The sequence below is a fragment of the Cebus imitator genome, unplaced genomic scaffold (assembly GCF_001604975.1).
Source record: "Cebus imitator isolate Cc_AM_T3 unplaced genomic scaffold, Cebus_imitator-1.0 Scaffold48, whole genome shotgun sequence".
Taxonomy (NCBI): Eukaryota; Metazoa; Chordata; class Mammalia; order Primates; family Cebidae; genus Cebus; species Cebus imitator.
Genome location: NW_016107363.1, coordinates 367,845 through 394,765, shown reverse-complemented (window position 1 = coordinate 394,765; position 26,921 = coordinate 367,845). Strand labels below are relative to the sequence as shown.

General features: G+C 37.7%; 1 protein-coding gene across 6 annotated transcripts in view; it reads right to left on the bottom strand.

Annotated features, from left to right (window-relative positions):
• Positions 1–26,921, bottom strand: part of ADAMTS9 (ADAM metallopeptidase with thrombospondin type 1 motif 9) — a 166,856-nt gene that overhangs the window by 127,073 nt on the left and 12,862 nt on the right. For 4 of the 6 annotated variants that reach the window (XM_017527342.2, XM_037738025.1, XM_017527341.2 and 1 more), the window contains exons 4-10: positions 10,164–10,453; positions 7,518–7,601; positions 7,302–7,417; positions 6,315–6,355; positions 6,098–6,203; positions 2,432–2,578; positions 1,052–1,193 (exon numbers count right to left, since the gene is read on the bottom strand). In XM_017527342.2, coding sequence (XP_017382831.1) covers positions 1,052–1,193; positions 2,432–2,578; positions 6,098–6,203; positions 6,315–6,355; positions 7,302–7,417; positions 7,518–7,601; positions 10,164–10,453 — 926 coding nt within the window. The remainder of the gene's footprint in view (positions 1–1,051; positions 1,194–2,431; positions 2,579–6,097; positions 6,204–6,314; positions 6,356–7,301; positions 7,418–7,517; positions 7,602–10,163; positions 10,454–26,921) is intronic. The other 2 variants (XM_017527344.2, XM_017527343.2) reach the window with 1 other exon arrangement.

Here is a 26,921-nt window from a genome sequence, read left to right as displayed (position 1 = left end):
TTTTTTACTTTTTGTGATTATTAAAATAAACCATACTTATAGTAGAAAAGTTGTGAAAGTATTAAAAGTTTATTTTTTTAATAGCAAAAAGTTTCAAACTACCTAGTCTTTTCTGTAGTTTTTTCTCCCCTTTTAGAGTTGAGATCATACTTTATAAAATTGTTTATCTTGTTATCTTAGAATTGTATCAGGAGCATGTTCCCAGATGTAGATCACTTTCAATTGCTATAAAAGGGAAATACTATAATTTGCTTAACCTTTCTTTTGCTTGGCATTTCAATGACTCCTGATTTTTCCTATCATGAATAACACAGAAACAAATATCACCATGAATCAAGTTTACTCAAAATTTTGTTACTATTTCCATGGAATACTGTTGTACTTCTCAATTCACCAGGCAATCTCTGAAGACGCTCCCAGCAAAAGAAACACACACACACTGCCCCAAAGAAACAGAATTGGCCACCCCACAGAAGCACAGTTCTGTTCATCTGCCACCTGATAACTGCTATATTCTATCACTGGACCAAACATTCACAACACATGCATCAAATTATCACACAGCCACCCCAGCTGAGGCTCCACCAGAAATGATTTCAAGCCCCAGGTGCTCCCAGGATGCTGCCCTGACAAGCTAAAACACAGAAACATGCTTGTCTCATGAATTACTTCTGAGTCTAAAAGAGTTCCTCTAATTCAGGTCACCTGGACAAGTCATAGGGCATTAAAGGCGACAAGGAGAGAAAAAAGCTGAGCTCTGTAACCTTGCTGCCTCTGAGCTTCACTTTCACTTCTAAAATTAAAGTGGTGATGGCATCTCCCTTTTGGGCGGCCATGAGAGTGAAATGAGAACGTGCAGGTAAAGCACTATTTAACACTAAGCAATAGTACTGTTGTGCCATCCTCATCATTATTATGATCATTAATAGTCAATTTTACTCACACTTTTCCTTGGGCAGTTTATATTAGAGTGAGAATCCAATGGAAAACTATGAATAAAAAGAAGTGCAGAATCAAAAGATGAGGGCAGAAGTGGCCCTTGTACACTTACCATATATGGGCACACCTGAGAACCTGGTCCAAAAATCAATTCACATTGTTTATTCACGTTGTAAAGGATGCCTGGCAGTTGGACAGGCAAAGGATAGGGTCTGGATTCAGGTTCGTTAAGCAAACACTCGCCATAACCAGTGCTATGGAAACACACAGAAACACACAAATGGTGAGAACGGTGGCTGTCAGGGGCTCCGGATAACAATAAAGGCCTCCCCACCATTGTAATGGCAGAGATGACAGTTACTTTTTAACATGTGCTTTATTCTTTACACCTAAGATTAAATCTAGATGCTGAAGTTACGTTTTTGCTGTCTACTTTGCAGAACCACATGCAATGAATACAACATCACCAGTAGAAAATACACATCTGTTACAAAGTTGATCACACTTCACAGCAATTATCTGTTTATTTTTTACTATCTTTCCCAATAGACTGTAAACTTCTTAGGGGCAAAGATAGTGACTTTTTCATCCAAGCACAGGGCCTTGTCCATGACAACGGGTGCTTAGTAAATGTTTGCTGAAGGGATGCATGAATGAATCAATGACTCACAGAAAGAAAACACCTTACACCATGTGGCTAAAAAGAAAAACAGCAACCTTCCTGTTCTTTCACTTTTCAGCAGACACCTCTCCTGGAAAATTCACACCCAGTGAGTTCTGATTAATAAAGCCTCCTCTTCCCTGTGGTTGCAGAAATATACACCCAGTAACTCTGGGACAATCACTTAACCTTTCATACTTCTGAGAGAGAACAGCAATAAATCTGTGACACAGGGGCATTATATAATGTAATTGGATCTTTGAGCAACCTAGCAGGAAACTTAAAAAAAAAAAAAAAAAAAAGAAAAGAAAGGAAATGGGAAAAATAGAGAGAGGGGGAGGAAAGGGAGAGAAGAAGAGTGAGGCAGAGAGAGAATGTCCTCAATTCAACAACGTGGGAGCCGCTGTCGTTTCCACTTATCCACAGAATCTGCTTTGGGATCATCTCACTACCCTACCCCTTTCCAGGCCAAAGTTACTAAATAAGAAGTGCATAAATACTTTTGGCCTTCATCAAGAAATCACATTCATAGTCCCTCGCCCAATGTTTGAACAAATCTCAAAAATTAAACCAAAAAAGAAGCAACATTTCCACATTCTCTTAAGATTCCAACCTTTTCTTTAGCTCAGTCTATAATCTTCTAAACTCTCGTAAGGATATAAACGACACAGATATCAGAGAGTATTTTTTTTTTTTTTTGCCTCCTCTAAGGAATGTCAACAAAAATAACTCAAAAGGAATGTTTGACTTGGTATTGCCTTTCCCACAATTAGTTCACTACACGTAGGCCAGGCACTAGAAGTTTGTGCTAAAAGAATGTTCAAGTCTTACTCTAAAAACTCGGTGATATATTTTCGACTACACTTTGACCACATCCAGGGGTTGGTGTAGAAGTTCAGTGTTGGAGCCATGACATGCTGGGGACTCTTAACTCCTTCTTCTTTACATTTGTTGTTGTCATCATGAGGCATGTTAAACCTGAAGTCAATGAGACAATGATGAGAACGTCAATAAACACCAAGGCATCATACTGTTCTAATTGCTTCAAGAATGCATCTATCTAAGAGAAAAATAATTAACTGCATTTTGAATAAGAATCTGAATCCTGGTAAGCAGAACAAAACTTAAGACAATTCAAGATAGTGTGTAGATTAAAATATAATTCTCACCCAACTTAATACAAAGTGTAAATGTATAAAATGTATTTTAAAAGATGTGAGTCGGGCCATGTATTTGGTTTAAGTGTACTTTCTGGAATTGCAGAGGCTCTGAATATGCTGTAGTTGGTGCTAGAATACAGTAGCTGGAATTCCTAATACACTGTTAAAGAGCAATTTATAGAGTCAAGAATTTGGCAGGTTATGATAACATGAATATAAAGAGTCAGGAAAGTGTCAAAAATTGAAGCCAAGAGCTTTCTAATAAAAGGCTCACTATGGGTCTTGGTATCTCCCCCTTTTTGGATCAGGCTAACAAATGATATATCTGTGTAGGTATATCATTCTAAAGGCATGCAAAGTTTGTGTACAATAAAACCCATGAAAGGTAGTGGTATGCATGGAAACCAGAGGCATGCCAATTCAACTGGCTTAACTCGGAGATGGCAAATCGTTTCATGCTTCATGCCAACAACAATTGATTGGTATTAGCTTCCTGAAAAGCCAGGCACAAAAGGATTCTTAAATTAATCTAGGTTCCGCCTGTGAGAAGGCTATGAAGGATCGCCAACGTCCTCATGGGCCTGGAAGGGAACGCAGCAGCATGACACATACTTGCCATTCTTGGCTTAGCCAGAAGAAGTGGGGAAAAAATAGGAAGTATCTCCTAAATTGAGAAACATCAATTCTGTGACCCACATGCCATTCCCAGCTCAGGCAATTATTCACTGGGTGACAACCTCAGAAGGGTTACCTTCCCTCTTTCTGATGGCTATCCCCAATCACAGAATTGATGCATGTGATTAATTTAGCAATGAGGGAAAATTCCCTTCACTAGTTCACCTTGATTACAGAAATAAGTGAGTCAGACAGAAGCATGTAGATTTGTATCACATAAAAGTTGGAATAAAAGCCTACAGAGTCTATTCCATTGATTTATCACATTTTTCCCTTTTTCTTTAAAGTTTATATCCCTTAATACTTGCCAATAGAGACAGAAAAACTCAATCTTAGTTGAAGTTAGAAATAGTTCTTAATATGTGAGACTCTTATGCTTAAGAATCTATTTTCTTAAAAGAATGAATGCCTTGGTTTCTAGTTCCCCTGATGCATAATCGATGCAATACCTGCATCAACAAACCCAAAACAAGTAAGGCATTCAAATTTTAGTGGTTTCTTGATAGTGGTGTTTATTTCCCATCCCCAGATGATGTTTATTCTCACCCCCACAGTAACTTGATAAAGTCAACTTTATTTCATGGAAATAAGCTGAAAAATTATTTTCATTCAAATGTCACTCACATTTGTTCACTGCGGAAGTTAAATAGTAATAAATACTTACTGGACACTTACAAACGATAATAACCAAGACTTTTCAGCCTTCACAATACACCAGAAAATGTGCTAAATGCTTTAGCTGCTTTATTTTGTTTAATCACTGACTTCACCCAGTGAATACTACAGGTCGAGCATCCTTACTCTCAAAATGAAAAATCCTCCAAAATCAGAAACTTTTTGAGTACCAACATAATGCCAGTGGCAAATTCCACACGTAAATGCTTAACACAAACTTTGTTTCATGCATAGAATTATTTAAAAGTATCATATAAAATTACCTCTAGGCTATATGCATAAGGTATATATAAAACATAAATTTCTTGTTTAAATTTGAGTCCCATTCCCAAGAGATTTCATTATGTATATACAAATATTGCAAACATCAGAGACAATCCAAAACCCAAAACACTTCTGATCCCACGCATTTTGGATAAGAAATTCTATATACCTGTACTCTTACTATCTGCATTTTGCAGATGAGGAAACTGAGTCATAGCGAGGTTTAATTATTTGATCAAGTCCCACGGCTACTAAGTTGGGGAAGCTGGAACTGGAATTCCCTTCAAAGCTTCCCTGAGTTTCACAAAGGTGCCTCAGAAACCACAAGGATAGAAAGGATGCTGACTCAGCAGATTGGGCCTGCCACAAATGCTTAATGGAAAACCATACCTCTTTTGTGTTCTAAATATGGGGCATCTGACTGTATTTCCTTAGGAGAAAAGAAAAGAAAAGGGGTGTGCTCTTAAAATATGTTTGAAAGGTACTAGTTTAAAAACATACCTGTTATATATTGAACTAAATTGGAGACACCTGTGTATATACATCTTGCTCTGTGCCTGGTACACTACACTGCACATAAGGGTCCTTAAATGTATGAATGAAAAGCTGGCTTAATAGATGATGCTAGCTCTAAGTAAAGGTATAATCTGCCACACAAATTGATTGATCTACAGCTATATTATATTAATAATATCCTTTTGCTGGCTAGGTGTGTTGGCTCACACCTGCAATCTCAGCACTTTGGGAGGCTGAGGTGGGCAAATCACCTGAGGTCAGGAGTTCAAGACCATCCTGGCCAACATGGCGAAACCCCGTCTCTACAAAAATACAAAAATTAGCTGGGCATGGTGTTGGGTGCCTGCAATTCCAGCTACTCAGGAGGCTGAAGCAGGAGAATGACTTGAACCCGGAAGATGGAGGTTGCAATGAGCCAAGATTGAGCCATTGCACTCCAGCATGGGCAACAAGAGTGAAATTTTTAAATCTCAAATAAAAATAATATTTTTCAGAAAATTATTTAAAAATAGATAGTATAAGTAATTTAATCATTCTAGAAAGAAAATAAAGCAGATCAAAACTTAGAGTAATTTCTAGTAAATTTGCAGTGTTTTGCCCCATGTTCTATGCATGCTCTGTCTCTAAAAAACAAAAAGAGAAAGCCATTTCATAATGGCCACTTAGTGATCATAATTAGGAAATGATTTCTTTTTTTGTTCATTTTCTTTCCTGAAAAAGGGATATTACTGTTCCCAGATGCTAAATATCAGAATTAGAGCTGTGTATCATAGAATGAGGAATTGTCTGGATTTGTAAAAATCTTGGGGGCCACAGTAATGTTGGGGGACCCTCCTAGACAAAGGTGTGAAATCAGGATAGTTCTCTAAGCAAATACATCCTCTGCTTCAGTGCAAGAAATAGAAAGACTCAATTTCTCCAGTTCACAGTAGGAAAGGAGGCTATTAGACCTTATGTATGAAACTTGAGCAGTTAAACCAAAGACACACACAAGCTATGGCTGAAGAGAGTGCACTGCATTTACTCAACTTTCGGAAGTCAAAGTCATTTCACCCAATTAGGTTCAAAGCTCTTCAACCCTGCAAACGCTACTATGACTTAGGAAGTGTCTTACACCCTCTAAAGTCAAGTAAATGCTCACTGATGCGAAGTAACGAAAGGTTTTAGGTCACTCTGAATTAAATGAAATTACTGAAAAGAAACTCACACATGGCCCAGCTCATGGGCGATTGTAAAAGCTGTACTCAAGCCACTATCTTCACTAATAGAACAACTTCTGTAGGGATCACAAATGGTTCCCAGCTCAGCCAGACCTATTAGAAGAAAAAAACCAACAAGAATTTACTCTGAAAAGCAACTGTGGCTTGAAATAAAAACATGTAGCAAACTGTTTTAGCAATAGAGGTTATGCACAAAGGACTCACCTAAGGTATCACATTTGTCGTGAGCTCTGCAGATATCCTGCCTGAAAGCAAAGCAGACTTAGGCCTTGATGACATCAAAGATAAATGTCAATACAAGTAAATACTTAAGGGTCTTCTAGGCATTCACAAGAGCACATACTTCGGGGTGGGGGTTACAAAAAGCAAATTCATAAGGCCAGAGTTTCAAAACCCAAAAATCTTTGATTTAAGAATTATAAATTACTACATTAAAAAGTCTTCTGTGGCAAAGGTGGCCACAGAGCCATAAGAAACCTCTCCAACCAGTACTTTTCCCAGTGCCCCAGGGTAAGTGACTCTAGTTTTGTAAAGGCTCTTTGAAAACATTCCTCAGAAGGTGCAAGATACCTTTCACTTACTTCCATTTAAGAGGACGTGCTCATGGCCCGCAACAGAGATGGCCGGGAGGCCGGAGACACAATTAAGACAGCATGCCTCTTTGTTGCTACACTGTTTTAACATTTTGCAATGATAACTACCATAGAAGAACTGGGAGGTTTCACATTTTTAAAAGATTCATTTTTCTGGCTTTTGCAAAATCACAAAAGCTGGCAACACTGAACTCACACACTATGTGGCAACGCCTGGTCCATCTGAATAGCAGCTGCCCTTTCCTTTTATATAAGACATTTATTTTCAGGTCTGCCTAACACATTTATTCCTCACTTGGCATCTATGGGTTAGTGGCTCTCAACAAGGTGAATCTATCATCTCCTGGGGTGCAGTGGCAATGTCTGGAGACACTGTTGGCTGTCACAGCTGAGGGAGGGAATACTACTGATACATAGTGAGCAGAGGCCAGAGATGCTGCTAAACATCTTGCAATGTACAGAAAGAATTATCCAGCCCCAAATGCCAATAATGCCTAAGCTGAGAAACCCTCTACTAGCAGCTGACTATTAGTAATGTATGACCACATCCCAACTTGACCTGAGGCTGAAAGATCTGAAGAATAAGAAATCCAAATACCTTGTTAAGAGAACAGCAGTATCATGATGGATTCCACCTGGATGGTTCTTCGAATGCTGCCACTGGCAAAAGTTTTTTAATGTTGTCTGAGCATTAAAAGATATAGAAGGCCCATCCTAAATACAGAGAAGAATTATGGTTAATCTGTTGTACCAATACCAATTAGATATGCCATTTCGGATACAGTTAGAAGAAAAAAGAAAAAAACTTTATTACCTGTTCATTATGAATCACAATTAAGTTCACAATAACAATATTAATTAAATTTCCAATACTTGGGTCTTTATAGATAGAGGCTACCTGCAACCGAGATAAATTTTTCAAAGTTAATTGTGAACTCCGTGTAAGCAATAAGCAAGTCACGTCTTATGTTGGGCTCCACCTCTTTTTTACGTTTCTGGCAACATATGCATTTTGTGGTTGTGAATTTTTCATTTATTCAACAATCCTTTTTGTAAAGTATCTTTGTAAAATTCATAGATCAAGTTTTAGATAACAGTGAATTCAAACAAGTTTAAATTCCTCTGAAATTGCATTGCCACGTGACTTAACGCTTCTCTGTACCAGAACAATGGATATTAATTTTCCATCAAGCTCTTTCCTCTCATTTGAAGTCCTATATTGCCAACTTACAGAATCTCACATTGGGTACACGTTAGCCAACACTGCTGTTCTTCAATGTTTACTATCCATTTGTGTCCTTGACAACCTTGTTAACCTGGTGGGGTTTTAACTTTGCATTATTATAATTAATTATAAGAGCTAAGATTTACTAAATGATTATTGTGAACTAGATACTGGCTGAAAACTATATGCACACATGTATTTAGTCAATATACAGCAAAATTCTGGGCTGGGTACTATTACAATCTCTGTTCAACAGATAAGGAAACTAAATCACTCAGAGAAATTAAGTCACTTGTCTGTGGCCATACACTGGTGAGTGGTAGAGTCAGAACTCTCAACCTAGAGCAGTTTGATTCATAGTCTATGTTCATAATCAAAATTCTTATGAGAGATATGAAATTAAATGGTGAAAACGAGGCTGTGCATGGGCAGGGCCTGATTAGATGTTCCCTTCTCTCCTGGGCATGAGAGGGCTGGGGTATCTGGGACTGAGCATCATATGGGGGTGAGAGGGGCATGGAGGCCAGGAAGGACTGGGGGGCAGAGAGAACTGGGTCACAGCAGTAAACAAAAAGGCAAGGAGCACCATAGGCCACAAGGGAGGAAGAAGAAACCCTAAAGCTATCCCCAAACAGGACTTCTTTTCACGTTCATCTGGGGGATTTATTAAAAATAAGTTTTAGTTCATGTAAATTAGGGCTCAGCCATTAAAAGGAATGTCATGCTATGGCTGAAAATGAGTAAGAGGAGGGCTATATGGGCTTTTCTGGAAGCATCTCGAATTGTCAAATAAAATAGTAATGTGTAACACAGTATGTGAAAATGTTTCCTGTTTGAAAAGGAGTTGTATATACACACATGTTTGCATAAGAAATACCTGGATGCTGCACTGCCCAACAGCAGCCAGTCATCACATGTGGCTACTGAGCACTGGTATGTGGCTTGCTCAAACTGAGATATACTAAGAGAGTAAAACACACTGGATTTTGAAGGCTTAGTATAAAAATAGTCTCATTAATAATTTTTGAAATAATATTTGGATATAAAATAAATATATTGCTAAAATTCATTTTACCTGTTTATTTTTTACCTTTTTTTTTTTTTTTTTTGAGATAGGGTCTCACTCTGTTACCAAGGCTGATGTGCAGTGGTGCAATCAAGGCTCACTGCAGCCTCGAACTCCTGGGCTCAAGATATTCTCTCACCTCAGCTCCCGATTACCTAATCCTATTATAGGTATATATAGGTATATGCCACCACACCTGGCTAATTTTTATAGAGACTAGGTCTTGCTATGATGCCCAGGCTGGTCTTGAACTCTGAACCTCAAGAGATTGTCCCATCTTGGCTTTCTCAAGTGTTGGGATTACAGGCATGAGTGACTGCACCTGGCCATTTTTTTAAACTTTTTTTTTTTTTTTTTAATGAAGCTACTTGAAAATTTAAAATTAGAAAAAAAATTTAAAATACATTTGAAATTAAATATGTGGTTTGCATTATATTTCTATTGGGCAGTGCTTGTTAGAAACACATGCAAAAACTTTCAACAGTGGCTGCCTCTGGGAAGTCTGCAGAGAGAAGGAAGCTTATTTTTTAACAATAGTCCTTGGTTCTGATTTTTTAAAAATCATGCAAATATATTGTGTTTTTAATTCAAAATGGGAGTAGAAAAATAGAATGAAAGCCTTCTAGGCCTCATTGCCCGGGCTACTTAATTAGAAGCCTGGGGAAGGGGCTATTTTTAGGAGCTCTGCAGGTGACTATGGTTCACAACCAGCATCCCTATGAATTACTGAATCTCCACACCTGGCTATGCCAAGTTCCTAAGTGAGGCAAAAAGCATTGGTTTTGGGAACTGGACAAGCTAAAGGTCACAGGCAGTAGTCTGAGTGATTTATTAGCTTTACCTGACCATGGGCAAGTGACCTAACTCCTCTGAGACTCAGTTTTCTTATCTATAAAATGGGCATGATAATCTCACCTGGCAGCGTTGCCAGGAGGATTCAAAATTATACCTTTTAAGTAAGAAGCACATTGTCTAACAAAACATTCCACACTGATAAGCACCGTCAGTTTAAAAAGGCAACCAGTAAGTAATCTCGTGTTCTCTTCAGTCACTTGCCTGAATGGCTGAAATGCCAGCTCTGAATGGTCCTCCAAAGCACTGAGTGGAAACCCATTCCCCAATGGCACATTTAGAGATCTCATAAATCACCTTCGTTTGAATGTACTTACAATTGACATTAAAGTTAAAATATAGTGTTGAAGGTTTTCTCCATGGTATGAAACCATTCTGTTGTCTGCCACCACCAACAACTCTACAAACCGTGGATAGGATAAAAAACGTTTTGTCCTTCTGTGGGTCCTCTTTTCCCTTGTGTTGTCCGCCTTATTACCATAGGCAGAAAATGCCTCTGTTGCTAAGCCGCTGTTTAATGCTGCCACGTCATCAGCCAGGTTAATTCTTTCTCCCCATTTTCTTCTTCTGGTTTTCCTCTTGTCTTTCCTGTGACTATTTTTGTGTTCTGTAACAAATCAGATAGTAAGCATTACATTTCAAACCACATCTATTTTATATTAAGAGTTCAATTTGACACATCATAAATTGATGCCTCTGTGGTCAAATTACATACAAAAACAAGTCCTGCATACTGTGGACTCTACAGATGCACCTCTTCTCTTGCCTAAGTGACTAACAATTTAAGATTAGCTTCTCTGGGAAGTTTTCATACTTGCTCTCTTAGGGTATTAGTAAATCAGGCCTGAGCTTAAGGGAAATAATTGCATGTGATTCTTTTTCTTTTCATTTGGTAACAAAACCCTTGTTGGGATTGAATAAAAGGATTCCACTCTTACTGTTATTTGCCATAGACATAGTAAGGGCCAATAACATAGCTAGAGCACTAAAAAATTAAAATAGAGGCTGGGCACAGTAGCTCATGCCTGTAAGCCCAGCACTTTGGGAGACCGAGACAGGTGGATCACATGAGGTCAGCCTGACCAATGTGGTGAAACTCTGTCTCTACCCAAAATAAAAAAATTAGCCAGGCATGGTGGTACTCGTCTGTAATCCCAGCTACTCAGGAAGCTGAGGCATGAGAATTGCTTGGACCTGGGAGTCAGAGCCTGCGGTAAGCTGAGATTGTGCCACTGCACTCCAATCCAGCCTGGGTGAGACAAAGGGAAATTTTGTTTAAAAAAAAAACAAATAAAAGAAAAAAAAGATGGAAATGGAAATGTTTCATATATACTACTTGTGTTATTTAATGAGATCTAATACAAAGAGGTCTGAGAGGTGGCCAGGCTAACGGATGATACAAAGGAACTGTAGAAAATTCAAAACCAGGTATTCTATCGCCTTATTAGATCATTTCAATACTTAAAAGAATAGGATCACAGCAATCCTATGTCTCTGAATTTTTAATTAACTTACTCCAGGGTTCAGTTAAGGAAATAAACTCAGAGTTTGGGCAGGCAGCTGGGACCATGCTTTATAATGTCAGATTAGCTCTACTCATTTCCAACTCATGCCTAGGCCTCTTTTCTTGGGTTCTCCACAGTCTTGGTGCTCAAAGTAGGGTCCGTGGATCAGCAAAATTGACAACACCTAGAAGCTTGTTAAAATGCAGATTATTTGGCCCTAGCCTAGGCCTAAATCTACACTTAACAAGGCTCACAGGTGATTGATATTAACAGAGAACTTTTGAGAAGCACTAGTCTTCAACTTGAAGTTTATATTGCTGATGAAAACACTGCATTTTCACACCATCAACTATATAATAAACAGAATAAGCATTAAAGTCCCTGCCAAAATACACTTTGAGTAAAAACAGGATTTAATCAGTTATCTTGACTATCAGATCGTAAATGTGCTTTAATGCTACCAGCTTGTAGTAGAAACAGGCAACAGAATTGTACAATGAAGTAGTGTGCTTACTTAACACATAATAGAATTTGTCATGTCAATACCAAAAGTAAAAATAAAAATTAAAAACAGTTACATTGTAAGTGGTTTCATATTTGAAGGGCCTAAATATTTGACCATTATAATCAATTGCTAAAAGAATCAGTTGAGGTCAGGATACGAATTTTGCCCAAGTTGAGTATTTTGTCATCATTAAAATACAGTGGTCCCCCCTTTTCCATGATTTCAGTTCCCTTAGTTTCAGTTACCTGCAGTCGCCTCAGTCCTAAAATATTAAATGGAAAATTCCAGAAATAAACAATTCCTAACCTTGAAATTGCATATCGTTCTGAGCAGCGTGATGGACTCTGGCGCCATACCGCCCCATCCTGCCTGGGGCGGGAACTTAACCCTTAGGCTCGCTATCTACCCCATATACACCCCCCACCTATTAGTCACCTAGTAGCCATTCCAGCGCTCAGACCGACTGTTGAGATATTGCAATGCTGTGTTTAAGGAATCCTTATTTTACTCAATCATGGCCCCAGAGTGCAAGAGTAGCGATGCTGGTAATTCAGAATAAGCTAAAGAGAAGCCTTAAAGTGCTTCCTTTAAGCAAAAGGGTGAAAGTTCTCTACTTAATAAGAAAAGAAAAAAANAAAAAAAAAAAAAAAAAAAAAAAAAAAAAAAAAAAAAAAAACTGCATGCCGAGGTTAAGATCTATGGTAAGAACAAATCTTCCCTCTGTGAAATTGTGAAGAATGAAAAGAAACTGGTGCTAGTTTTGCTGTCACACCTCAAACTGCAAAAGTGCACAGTAAGTTTATTTAAGATGCAAAGGCATTACGTTTGTGGTTGGAAGACAGGAACAGAAACTTTCTGACTGATGGCAATCAGGTTTGGTACTATCTGTGGTTTCAGGCATCCACTGTGGGTCTTGGAACATATACCCCAAGGATAAGGGAGGACCAATACAGCAAAATCTGTCCAAACTGTCAAACAAGTTATATACAGTCCTGTTATAGATAATATCACTAGCCAAAAACCTGGTACATAAGATGTAACATTAGATTCGTCTTCTAGTTTTTCTTTTAAGAACACTCATATGTATAACAATGCCAATGGGTATTGCCTTTTTACCACTGGCATTGGTATACATATATGAGTTTTCAATATATGCATAACAGGGCCAATCAATTTTTAAATCATCAAATGAATATAGACTAGATAGTAATCAAACACCTATTATATACCAGGCATTGAATTAGGCTCTTTATGTATGTTATCTTACTTAATCCTTTCAACTTGAGAAAATTACCTCTATTTTTCCGATGAGGAAAATTAGTCTCAAAGAAATTAAAAGCTTATCTAAAGTCATGTTGCAGGAAGTGGAGGTATGAGGAATCAGTAGATTTGCTCAATTCCCTAAACTGCTCTCTTTCTATCAGGCGAGCTTTCTCAACAGCTGCAGTTTGAAATGAGCTCATGATTTGGTTGATAGCTTCCAAAGGAAATATGAATTGAGAAAAAGACAGTGCCTGGTGGATATTTTCATGAAGATTTTTGTTTTTTACAACAGGTATATGGGAAGCTATGTTGAAAATTAAATGTTTTTTAATGCATTAAGAAAATATGTCACTTATACTGTGAAAAATACATAATCCTTGCTTAATGTCTTCTGTAAATATTATAATTTGCTTTATTATAGTAAGTAAAATTTTAGACATTTTAGAAGATTTAAAGTCTATTTTCTATTTCATATTTGTTGATTTCTCCTCTAATTTCAATTTCTTTTCTTCTGCTTGCTTTACTTTTAACTTGCTTTTTTCTTTCTTTCTGTTAACATAGAAGGTTAGGTTATTGATTTGAGACCTTTCTTCTTTCTTCATATAAGTATTTACTTCTATGCCATAAATTTTCTTCTAGAAGCTCTGCTTTAGCAGCATCCCATGTTTTGATATATTGAATCTTCATTTTCATTCATCTTGAAGTATGTTCTGATTTCTCCTTTGAATCATTGTTCATTTAGGAGTGTGCTGTTTAATTTTCACATACTTTTGAGCTTCTCATTTTTGTCTGTAATTAATTTCTAACTTTGTTACATTGTGATAAGCAATGTAAGAAAATTAGAAACAAATGTAATCAAAACAGCATTACTGTTATCCTTTTAAATGTATTGAAATTTGTTTTATTTTCTTGCATCTGGTTCATGCTGGAGAATGTATCATGCGCACTTCAGAATACTCTGCTGTTTTGGGAGTAACGTGCCCTATAGATATGTTAGTAGTTGATTTATAGTGTTGGGCAACTTTTCTACTTTCTTGTCATTCTTCTGCCTGGCTGCTCTATCCATTATTGAAAGTGAGGTACTGAAGTTTCCAATTATTGTTGTTGAATTGTCTTTTTCTCCCTCCATTTCTGTCAGTTTTTGCTTCATGTATTTTGGTGTTCTGTTATCAGGTGCATGCATGTTTCAAATTATTATATCTTCCTGATAAATTGACCTTTTATCATATAAAACACTTTGATGGACTTTATTCTACCAGAAAAGTGAAAGAAGCCACTCACAAAAGACCACACATCAAATGACTCCAGTCACAGACAATGTCTAGAACAGGTAAATCTATAGAAACAGAAAGTAGAGTAGTACAAGTTGGGCATCCCTAATCTGAAAACCCCAAATCCAAAATGCTCCAAAATTCAAAACTTTTTAAATTGCTGACATCACACCACCAAGCAGAAGATTCCACACATAAGTATTTAACACAGACTTTATTTCATGCACACAGTTAATAAAACTATTGAATAAAATTGCCTTCAGCCTATGTGTATCAGGTGTATATGAAAGATCCATGTTTAGACTTGGGTCCCATCTCCTTAGATAATATCATTATTTATATGCAAGCATCCCAAAATCCAAAAAAAAAAAAAAAAAAAATCCAAAATCTGAAAGACTTCTAGTCTCAAGCATTTTGCATAGAGATGGAGCGGGGAGATGGGAGTGCAGTTAACTGTAAAGTACAATCTTATTCTCAAGTGATAAAAATGTCCTAGAATTGACTGAAATGATTATTATACTTATCTGTGGATATACCAGAAAATAATTAAATTGTACAGTTTAAATGGGTGAATAATATGTATGAGGCTTATACTTCAATAAAGCTGTTTTAAAAAGAGAGGCTATATCACTAAGTTTGTGAAAAGTAATTCTTATTTAATGTTTTCTGTAAATATTATGATTTTATTTATTGGATTTACTTAAAGTACTGCAGTGAGAAAAACACTCGGGAAATGTTGTACGTAATTCTTTTTTTTTTTTTTTTTTTTGACCACTAAGGGGAGAAACAAGTGTACTATCAGAATCATCAGAGGGCACTTGGGCACAAGAAAAGCTGCTGATAAATCAAGGCCATGATTAGAAACAAAGTATATAAATAACGTTGATGAAGGAATTAATCAGAAAAAGGCTACAATTTCTAACAGTGAACAACTCACAAATTGTAATATTTCTGGAGGACATTTCACCCACAAGTAAGCTACATATCAAAGAAATAATTCAGCACACTGTAGGTGGCATGAAAATGCAAAACCCAAGTTGTTTCTTCAGGATTAAAAGCAGTATTTTCTAAAACAGAATGCTCCTCAGTCTTTTATCAATCTGACCTTTTCTTCTAATGAGTTAGAATCACATTTTTGAACTAATTAGCACAACTAATTTCTATCACATTAACCATTTTGGCAAGCAACTCTGAATTTCTCATTAAAAATTAGCATTAAAAATAAACACGATATCTTATATACCCACTCAACTTTCTTGCTTCTGAATAGAATCGTGATAACAGAATAGTTTTCACCAACAGAGTACACACTGTTAGGATAAATAGAAAGTCATCCACATTTCTCTTCTGTGAGCATTTAGCATAATACTAAAGGATGAATAGAAGCTAGGTTTCAGGAATTTGCAGTCACTTTGCTTACATTTTAATCAGAATGGGCTACATAATAAAATTTCACCTGGAAAACACTGTAAAAATGGTCTGTATATTCTTCTTTTTTTCCTCATACATAGTTTTACATTTATGATTACTTTTTAATCATAGTTTAAGATTATTTATATACCATACAATTTTCAAAGTATGAAGTTCAGTGGTTTTCAGGATATTCACAGAGTTCCACAATCATGGCCACCATCTAACCTTAGAATAGTTTCATGATTCCAAGGAGAAATCCCATACCTCTTAGCAGTCGTTTTCATTCTCCCCTTTCCTCAGCCCCTGGCAATCACTAATCTATATTTTTCTATTTATGAATTTGCCTATTCTGACATGGTCAGGTAAGTAGAGTCATATAATATGTGGCCTTCTGTGACTGGCTTCTTTCACCTAACACAATGTTTTCAAGGTTTATCTATATTGTAGCATGCGTCAGTATTCCATTACTTGTTACTGTTAAATATTCCGCTGTATGGATATACCACATGATGTTCACCCATTCAACAATCAGTGGACATTTGGGTGGACATTCAACCCAACTGAATAAGAATATTGCTGCTATCAACATTCATGTACAAGGTTTTGGGTTATATATTTTTCTTTCTCTTGTTTTGGATGAATACGTTTTTCTTTGTCTTGGGTGTATACATAGCAGCAGAGTTGCCAGGTCATACATTAACTTCTCATGTAACATTTTGAGGAACTGCCAAATTGTTTTCCAAAGTGGCTGCACCATTTTCTTACTTTTTCTTGAAGTTCAAATAAGACACTTGGAAACAGGACATCATTTTTTCTTCTTTGAGGACTCCTCAAAATTAATTATGTTTACTTAATTAAATAGATTATGAAAAACCTGGCCTAGTTCAAATCCTAAAATAGCATGTTGATACCTCCAAGTAGTAAATGCATGTTTGCATTTGGAGAAAAGTGTAATATTTAGCAATCCAAATGTTCATATATGCATGTAAACAAATTTAGACATGTTTTAAAAAGCTCTAACTGGCAATTGTGCTTTTCCTATCACCACATCATAGTTATTACAGTGCTCACATTTTATTACAAGGACATGAGTTAATATTGGCTTTTGCAACTACTTTGGTGTCGATGCTCACAAGTGCTTACACTGCCACAAACAGCCGATGTTTGAAAAACCCGTGCAATGAAGGGAGTGCAGCCCAATTTAAGTCCTATTTGACCTGGGGCAAATAACTGACTCCTTCTCACCTTCCATCCTCCCACTTATAATGTGGAGTAAGACCAGTACCTATTTCATAGAGTGGCTTTTAGGAATAACTGGAGATCATGCATGCAAAGTGCTAGCACAGCGCCTAGTGCATAGGAAGGAAGGAATGAATAAATATTGTTATCACTTTTTGGCTATTTTTTACCAGTCATAAAGTCATAAAGTGAGTTAGAACTACAAGGAACCATTTAAGGTAAAGTGACTAAGTGTTCTTAAAAACAATTTTTTGGCTTACAGTAACAATTTTAAACACATGAGCTGTATATTCCTAGTGGGGCAAATCAGCACAGAGTGTGCCTGATTGCATTCCTGACACCCAACTGTACGGTACTGTGAAAAGAGAAGGAATTATAAAACCAAAAGTGCTGAGGGCTGGTCTTCACCCTACTATCCCATCTAAAGGCTCTTTCCTGAGTCACTTCTCTGGGCCTCAGTTTCCTGACCTCTAAATGGGCATATAAATACTTCTATCTTATAGCTATTTTGAGAATTAAATAAGAAAGAGAAAATTCATCATAAATTATAAGTTAAATTTTTAAAAATTTCAGTCCTTGGGCTTTGATTTTGTGCCAAGTACTCGACTAGATAAGCTGAAATAAACAACAGTGATGACAAAACAAGAATAAAACGTGGGTCTAGTCTTTTAAAAAACAGTATTCTAAAAATGTAAGATGGTATCCTTATTTAAAAAAAAAAAAAACCTCACAGCATAAAACTTTAATATCTGCTGATTTGTTGGTAAAAATATTTTAATTGAGCTTCATTTCACATTGCAATACAATAAAATGCACAGTATGTTACTGAATAACTGAGATTATTTCAGCAATACCAGCCAGGCCTTGTTATTCAGTGGTTACTCACTGAAGTGTTTCCCACCAACTGGGGTTGAGCGGAGGATATTCGAATGTTAACATTAACAGTTGGGAAGTTAATCATTGCTCTGTATTTTATAAGGTTTATCAAAATTTAACTGAATTTCCTCAAGGTGCTGGGCTACCTTGTGACTTCACACAGCACAGGACCAAAGGGAGGATTCAGGAGCAAGGCGAGACCCCTTTCTGCTTCACCCAAGATTGACAAAGAGAAAAGTCTGGACAGGAATCATCTGTTGTTTTCCACTTGGATTCTAGAGCCAGGCCAACCCTGGTTCCCATTACTGCCCTAAAGCTACTCTAGTTGCCTTTTCTTGGACTATTTCCTGCTTTCAAGCCTCAGTTTCCTCATCTGTAAAATGACGGTAGTAATAGCATACTGCAAAAAGTAACTGTGGAGATTAAAAGAGATAATTCATAAAATGCCCTTAGAGCAGGGCATGGCACAGAGAACGGGTCCATTCAACATTTAACATAAAAATAATTACTAGTGGTTATTGTTTTGCTCGTCGCATGCAAAACATCTGCTCTTTATAAATTAGCATATTGACATTCTAAAACAAAACAATTTTATTGAAAAAGAATCTTTGGTGGGGTGCAGTGGCTCCTCCTGTAATCTCAAAAATTTAGGAGGCAAAGGCAGGAGGAATGCTTGGGGCCAGGAGTTGAAGACCAGTATGGGCAACACAGGGAGTCCCTGTCGTTGCAAAAATCAACCAAACAAACAATACTGTGAGCTGTCATTTTTTTGATTTATTATTACTTTTTTAACTCATGTGCCCAGTGTCAAGTAGTGCTACATGCACAGTGCTGATGGTAAATAAATACAGAATGGTGGCAGAAGAGAGTATGGTTAAGGCTCATTTCGGGCTGGCCTGAACCTTTATAAACAATATTTCCAAGAAAGCAATTCACGGAACATTAGTGCCATAAGATAGTTCCAAAAACAAATCAATTAAGTTTGCAAAGCACTTAACACAGCATTCAATTCTGGAACTTTCTCCATGCACATTAGCATTTTAAAAGCCCTGAGAAGTCTTGTAGAAAAAAAAACCAGTTTACATGTGTTTAATCATATGATTGCCAAACTTACGGATCTTTGCCAATTTAAGAGGCAGGTGATGGGGACAGCCCCATCACTGGAACTATAACAAGATGCAGGTGGGATGTGTGGCTGGGCTTCCCTCTCAGGGAGAGATGGACATGCTAGTGGAAGGCAACAACTGAGAAGCGTCTTGGCTTTGAACGGGCAGTGGGAGGCATCTGAAAATCCCTTCACTACCTTCTAAGGGAGTGGGTGCCTCCAGCGACCTGGAGAGTTAAATTTGCTGACTTGGGCATGAGAGCAGGGTGCACTACCCCCAAAAGCCCTTCTGTGTCCTTTTCATTCTCTATCCCACAGCTCCTTCAACTAAATGTGATAACAATGATGACTACAGGTTATAATCATACTGGCTAACATTTGTTGAATGCTTTTCTCTGTGTTAGACACTCTTCTAAGCACTTTATATGGATTAACTTGACTATGCTCAAAGCAACCCGATATGGTAGGAACTATTACCTTCATTTCATGAGGAAACTGAGGGACACTTGAAATAACTTGAGAAAACATTTAAATTATCTCTTTGAAGCAGTAAAAGATGCTGAACATCCCAGGGCCTGTATTTTACTAAGAGACTATTTTGTTTTGCTATTAACATCCTGCAAAATACTCTCTGGGAAATGTTGGTTTCAACTCACTCTGTCTCTTAGCAGTAGGGGGAGAGGGACCTTTCTGCCTGGCATGGTGCCAGCTGCCCACAGCCACCCTCTCCTGGCTGCAGTGTGTTTGCCATGGCTGCCGCTCAGGCTGACTCGTGCCACAGGTTGGGATCTCCCAGGTGTGCAATCTCCAGCAGAAATAAAATGCAAGCCACATGTGGAAGTTAGGAATTTCTAGTAGCCGCATTTTTTTTTAAAGTTAAAAGGAACAGATGAAATTAATTTTAATAATAGAGTCTATTGAGCCCAATTATGCAAAATATTATCATTTCAACATGTGACACTAGCCACATCTCCAGGGCCTCCTGGTGACCATATAGAATGGTGCATTCTAGGCAGGAAGTGTTTGCAGACTGGATACAGGGGACAATGTGGTGTGGGAGATAAGAGCGTGGGCTCAGGCATGAGAGAGGCCCGAGTGTAAATCCCACCTGCTCTGCATTCAATCTGTGTGACCGCTGGTGAGTCACTTCAGCCCTCTGTGCCTCAGTTTCCTCATCTGTGAAAAGGGGATAATGACAGTTCGTGCCTAACAAGGCAGTAGGAAGGATGAAATTCCTTCATCTACATAAAGTGTCAGAAGAGGGTCTGGCAAGTAGGAAGTGCTTTGGAGGCACAGGCCGCGCTGACTCTCGTTACTTAGAATGAGCAGCCACTTAAGGCTGCTGGAATAAAGTGGCTCCCAGGCCTGCTGCTGGGATCTGCCTGCTGTCTGACATTTCACTGCAGCTCGTGGGTGGCCCTGAAGCTGAATGTGGTGCCTGTGGTGGGTCTAGATATCATTCTCATATCAGAGATTAAAGCACCGTTGGGCTGGAACTCTTTAAAAAGGCATTTAAGCAACTCATAGGGAGTGTATCTCCCACATTCTTTTGATACACAGGTCTCCTAGTTTACAGGCACTGAGAACTGGTTTATACACCAGGGCCTGCAACTGAGACCGTTTCCCATCCCAGTGTCCATGTCCCATGACTATGGAAGCTAGTGACCACAAGGCCATGCTGTACTCCAGTGACAGGTGGACTTCACTGGGCTTCCTCCCCAGCCACAGGCCACCTTCCCTTGTACCCTGGCCCAGCTCAAAAAGGCTTGATTTATTTATTTTAAAATCATATTTTGTTGCTGTATACTCAGTTCTAGATGTGACAACTTAATCCGTTAAATGAATTAAAAGCTTTCTATCTTTCCTATAAGCTTGAGACAACTTCTTGAGCATCTCACCAGCCATTCTTAATTATCCTTATGCTTAAAATAAATCCAGTGGCACTTCCCAAAACTCATTTGAGTCATACTTTTGAACATCCCCTTTCCAGATACCCTTTTCCTTGTGTTACAGCCTGGAAAGAACACAGGACAGGGAAGTAAGAGGCCTGTGTTCAGGGCCAAATCTTGTCATTCATTCTAGCTCCAACATTAGAGGCCCCTTCAAAGTTCTGGGCCTTGATCCTCTTATCCATAAAGAGAAGGCCTGGGATAGAAGTTCTCTCTAAATTTTCTTCCAGTATTAAAATTTTATGAATTCTTATATTTTATAAGATAAAAGTGAATAATGATTAAAAATAAAGTCCTGAGTTTCAAAAGGGGCAAAACCCAACAGAGATTTCCTCTGAGCCACTGTCACTCTCAGAAAGGGCATGAATGAAACAGTCAGCAGGGTAGAAGGAGAGAGAATCACTCCAAAAGAGAGAGACCAACACAAAAGAAACAGACTTTTGCTGATGTTAAATAATATTAAGGGGAGTACAGTCTACACATCTCCATTACTCAGTGAGAAAATTTTACTTTAGGCCTGCTAAAACAGATAATAGTTTCTGGAAAACCACTTCCATTTTCTCCAGTCTGACTCATTACAATGAAATAACATCAAATGTGAGAATTAAGAAACTGGCTTGAAAGAAAAAAAAAGTATACAATCAAAGATACCTCTGGAAAAACCTTTAAATTGTCCACAAAGCATAGAATGGAAACTTTCAGGATTAATGGATTTCTATCTTATCCCTCTTCAGCAGCACAGCATGTGGTCATAAGGGCTGAATCTCACACTAATACCAAACTCTTCTACCTCTGCCTTTGTCTCATAGTCCTCTGGCTCTTTCTCTCCTGTCTGCATGCACATGCACACATGCAACATACATGCAAAACAACACAGTTGGATTCTCACCTATGCAGAAGTTCCTCTGGACCTGTTTTCACCCATGAGCTAAGACAACACATTCCCATCACAGAGGATGCTGTTTGGACACAGAGAGCTGTGTTTCTGGATACAGAACGGCAGTAAAAATAACAACGTGCCTTTTCTCTTGGCCTAGACCATGGCTTTGAATAATAAATCCTAAACAAGCCTCTCCTATTCCATTTTTTAGACAAGCTCTATACTGTACTCTCCACTATACTTTCTTGCTATGTAGTTCTGGGACTGCATGAAATCTACGGTACATGAAGCGTTGGCAATAAGATAAAGAAGCTATGTATGAAATAAGTATTTGCAAATTAAGATACCTTTTGAAAGAGAAGCCACAATGTGGGAGACAATATTTGCAAACTATATCTGACAAAGGGCTTATATACAGAATAAAGAATTTTCAGACTTCAGGAATAAGAAAACAACATTCCAAGTTTTAAAAAATGGCTGAAAGATTTGAACAGACACTTCACCAAAGAAGATACATGAATAGCAAACATACGCATGAAGAAATGCTCAATATCATTAGTCTTTAGGTAAACGCAAACTAAAGCTACAATGAAATTCCACTAAACACCTATTAGAATAGCTAAATTTCAAAAAACAAAAGTAGAACAACAAAATGTTGACAATATCAAGTGCTGGAGAAAATGTAGAGGAACTGAGACTTTCATACCCTGCAGGTGGGGCTACAAAATGGCACAACCACTTTGAAAAATATATTGGCAGTTTCTTACAGAGTGAAAGATACATTAATCACATAAGCCAGATATCTTACTCCTAGGTATTTATCCAAGTGAAGTAGAAGCTTATATTCACACAAAAATCTGTATGCAAATGCTTATAGTGGCTTTATTTGTAATGGCCAAAAACTGTTACTCAAGTAGGTAATGGATAAAGAAATGGTGGTACTTCCATTCAATGGAATACAGCTCACCAATAAAAACGGATGAATTACTGATACAGGCTACAATGTGGATGAACTTTAAACACACTGTGCTTAGTGGTTATTTATAAATTCTGCAAAAGGCAAAACTATAGAGACAGAAAACAGAGGTGGGGAGAGGGATTGATTACAAAGGACATGAAAAACTGTTTTATAACTTGATGGTCCCATGATTGCATACATTTGCCAAAACCTGCAGAAAGCTATACACTAGGAAGGGTAAATGTTATAGCATGTAAATTATACCTTAACAGAAAAATGAAAGGAAAACACTAGGAAACACTAAAAAAAAAAAAAATAAAAAAAAAAAAAAAAAAAAAGAAAAAATCTTAGCAGAAAAATTCTGAAGCCAATCACATTAACTTAAACTTTTTCCACACACCAACTGCATTTTTAACACTCATTCTTATTTTAACATCATATGAGAATTTGGAATCAATAAAAAGGAAGACTTGTGTCAATATTTGCCCCTTGTTTGACTTTGCTCCTTCTCAAAGCCCACCCAGTCACATGTGAGCACCATATTTGCATTTGCCCATGCTCTTTTTTGTGATATTCAGATTATTTATTAATGATTTTCAGTTGCACAGAACATCCATGCAGATATCTGGTCCAGAGGAAAAAAGTCAAATGAGAAAACTCACCCATAAATGGCTATAATAAAGACTCTTTAATGATACAATTGTAGAGAAACCAACTTTGGCAGATACAAAGGTGCAAATGTGAAACCTCAATGTATGATAAAATAGCACTTTATTAACCAAGTGTGCTTAGTCCCTCATATGAAGAAACTCAAGAAACTTTGCCATGTCTTACTTTAAAAAGACAGCCCACTGAAGTCAAAGGTCTAAAGGGTCCTCAGGTTGGGCAAGAAACAGGGCAAAATCCTAAGATGGCACAGAAGGTGTAAAGCAGGCAGCCCTTCTGGCTGTATTTGAATCCTGAAGCTTAATTAGAAGGTTTTGGGGGTCAAGCATGGTGGCTCGTGCCTGTAATCTCAGCATTTTGGGAGGTGGCAGCAGACGAACCACTTGACGCCAGGAGTCTGAGACAAGCTTGGCCAACATGGCAAAACCCCATCTCTGCAAAACATATACAAATTAGCCAGGTATAGTAATGCACATCTGTAATCCCAGCTACTTGGGGGGCTGAAGCACAATAATCACTTGAACCTGGAAGGTGGATGTTGCAGTGAACCGAGCTCATGCCACTGCACTCCAGCCTAGGTGACAGAGCAAGACACTCAAACAACAGCAACAAAAAGATTTTGGGGAATAAGCATATTTTGTATGTCAATGGGTCCTAACCTCAGGTCCAAACCTAACTTGCCACTTTACATTCCTAATTGCAAACTGGCCCTTCTGGGCTTCAAAACACAAGTGAGTAAGATCCTTTAAAAACAGAAAAAAGTAGCTTAAGTTAATATTTCAGTCAATGATGGAATGCAGATATGACAGTGGTCTTCTAAGATCGTAATACTAAACTTTTACTGTACCTTTTCTATGTTTAGATACATAAGTACTTAACTTCATGTTACAATTACCTATGGTATTCAGTCACATACTGTACAGGTCTGTAGCCTAGGAGCAATAGGCTATATACCGCCTAGCCTAGGTGTGTGGTAGGCTAACCTATCTGGGTTTGTGTCAGTGCACTCTGTGATGTTCACAAAATGACAAAATGGCCTAAGAAGAATGCATGGGTCACACACACCCTATGCATGACAGTACTGTAAATTGAGGATCCTCCTACTGATAGGAAAATCATAATCAGAGCTAACAAGGCACTTCAGACAAGGAGTCAAGAAAACCCCCCAAAGACACTGCCTTTTGCACTCAACTAAATCACTCTGAGAAGTGGCTTAATGGCCCAGAGGCTTTGCTCTGGCCTTGGAGGCTGGCCTTGCTCTTCAAATCCTTGCAACTGCAGCCCAACCTTATGACAATAAAAATGAAGCAAAGACGAAGAGCAATGGAAGGGAAAAGGGGGCTATATGGGGTAAAGCTAAAACTAGAACGAAAATAGCAAATTTTTTTTTTTTTTTTTTTTCCAGACAGAGTCTTGCACTGTTGCTGGGCAGGGGTGCAATGGCATGATCTTGGCTCACTTCAACCTCCGCCTCCTGGGTTCAAGTGATTCTCCTGCCTCAGCCTCCTGAGTAGCTGGGATTACAGATGCCTGCCACCATGCCCAGCTAATTTTTTGTATTTTTAGTAGAGATGGGGTTTCACTATGTTGGTCAGGCTGGTCTTGAACTCCTGACTCATGATCCACCCACCTCGGCCTCCCAAAGTGCTAGGATTACAGGCATGAGCCACCAGGAGTAGCAGAAAATAGCAATTTTAACAATAGCAATGACAACAACAGTGAAAAGTTACTTAAGAGATAACAATAAGTTGCATGCAATATGTGGACCTTGTTTAGATCACATTCTAACCAATGACTGTAAAAAGACATTTAATAGAGGTACTGTGTAGGTAATATGAAGGAATTATTGTTAATTTTCCTGAAATGTTATTTGTAATATTACTTGATACATATTATGTATCAAATATGAATAATATTACAGTTACATAGGAAAAGATCTCCATTTTTCAAATATTTATCATGAAATATTTAGAGATGGTATCTTGGGTTTGCTTTAAAATACTCAGCATAAAGAAAAATAAGCAAATGTAGAAAAATCTAAGTCATTATTAGGATTCATAGTGTTCATAGTGGTTGATTTTATTATTGACTTTACCTTTATGTATACTTGAAGATGTTCATAATAAAACAGCTTTTAGAAACAAAATGAAAAATTTTAAAAAATTAAATGAATAAGTGGGAACAAATGAAAGAAGGTACAATTCCTGTATTAGAAGTTTCTTTTTTACTACCCCTTCATGACTTTATTGAAGTACTGCACTATTAATATCAAATTTTTTAAAAAAAAGAAAGCAAAATTTTTATATAAGTACCATTCAGTAGATCAAGTTAAAGAAATAAAGAATTCATGTATTTAAAACAGTGATTTTCTAATAATTTACCAAGATTTTAGAGGTCATTGCTTATATTGACTGTTTATTAGACATAAAGTCATTGAAGACTATAAAAAAAGAAAAAAAAATGTATAAACACTAATGAAGAACAAAAAGGGGAAAATGAAAGGAAATCAGGCTCAGACCATGTATCCCAAATGGCAGTTGCTATCTTTAAAACTTCATAATCAGTCTTGACTTGCAGTTCCAGCTTTTTCCCTTTCTACATGCTACGGACAAGTTTGTCCACTTCTCTGAGTTCAGCTTTCTTATTTGTAAGATAGGAATAATCAGAGCATCTTCCTCCCAGGAGCTGTTACAGGAATAAATGAAATAATCATAACCTGCCTCCATATTGCTGAGTACGAAGTTCCTTAAATGCGGCCTGTTCTTGATCTTTACGGGGCTGAAAGGGTCTAAGAATGCAGAAAGTGTGCGGTGAAAGTGCAGGCAGACCAGTTCCTAGCATAAGTCACCAATTAGCCACCAACCACTGACCTGCTTGGGGCCCAGGCTGGATTCTGAAGTCAGCCAAAGCTTTCGTCACTGCCTGGAACCCACAGGCTGTCCCAGAATGTTTTACAGAAAGCCCCCTCAGGGGTCTGCTCCCCAGCTCTGTCTCTCACTCCATTTGGGCGCCACTCTAAGGGCAGCTAATTTAATCAGCTAATCTATGCTAAATTATTAATGGGATCCAAGAGGTTAATGTGTAACAAGTATACACTCCATCAAAGGCCTGCTGGAGACAGACACAAGGCCTCTGTGTGTCATTAGAATCTTGGTGGGAATTTCAGGCACCAGGCAGCCTTCCTCAAATCAAATCGAATTCCAGGCAGGCATTAAAAAATTCCTGCCAGCAAAAATAATTCATATATGAATGCAGTCAAATCAATAGAGAGGCAAAAAAAAAATATATATATATATATCCCCTCACTAGACCGGGACATAGAAGCTGAAGAAAATGGTATGTTTATGAGCTTTTTAACCTTGGGCAAATCAACATTATGGAATTCTCTGTGTCTCAGTTTTCCTGTCTGCAAAATGGAGTTTGAGGTAAAAATTGAAATATATAA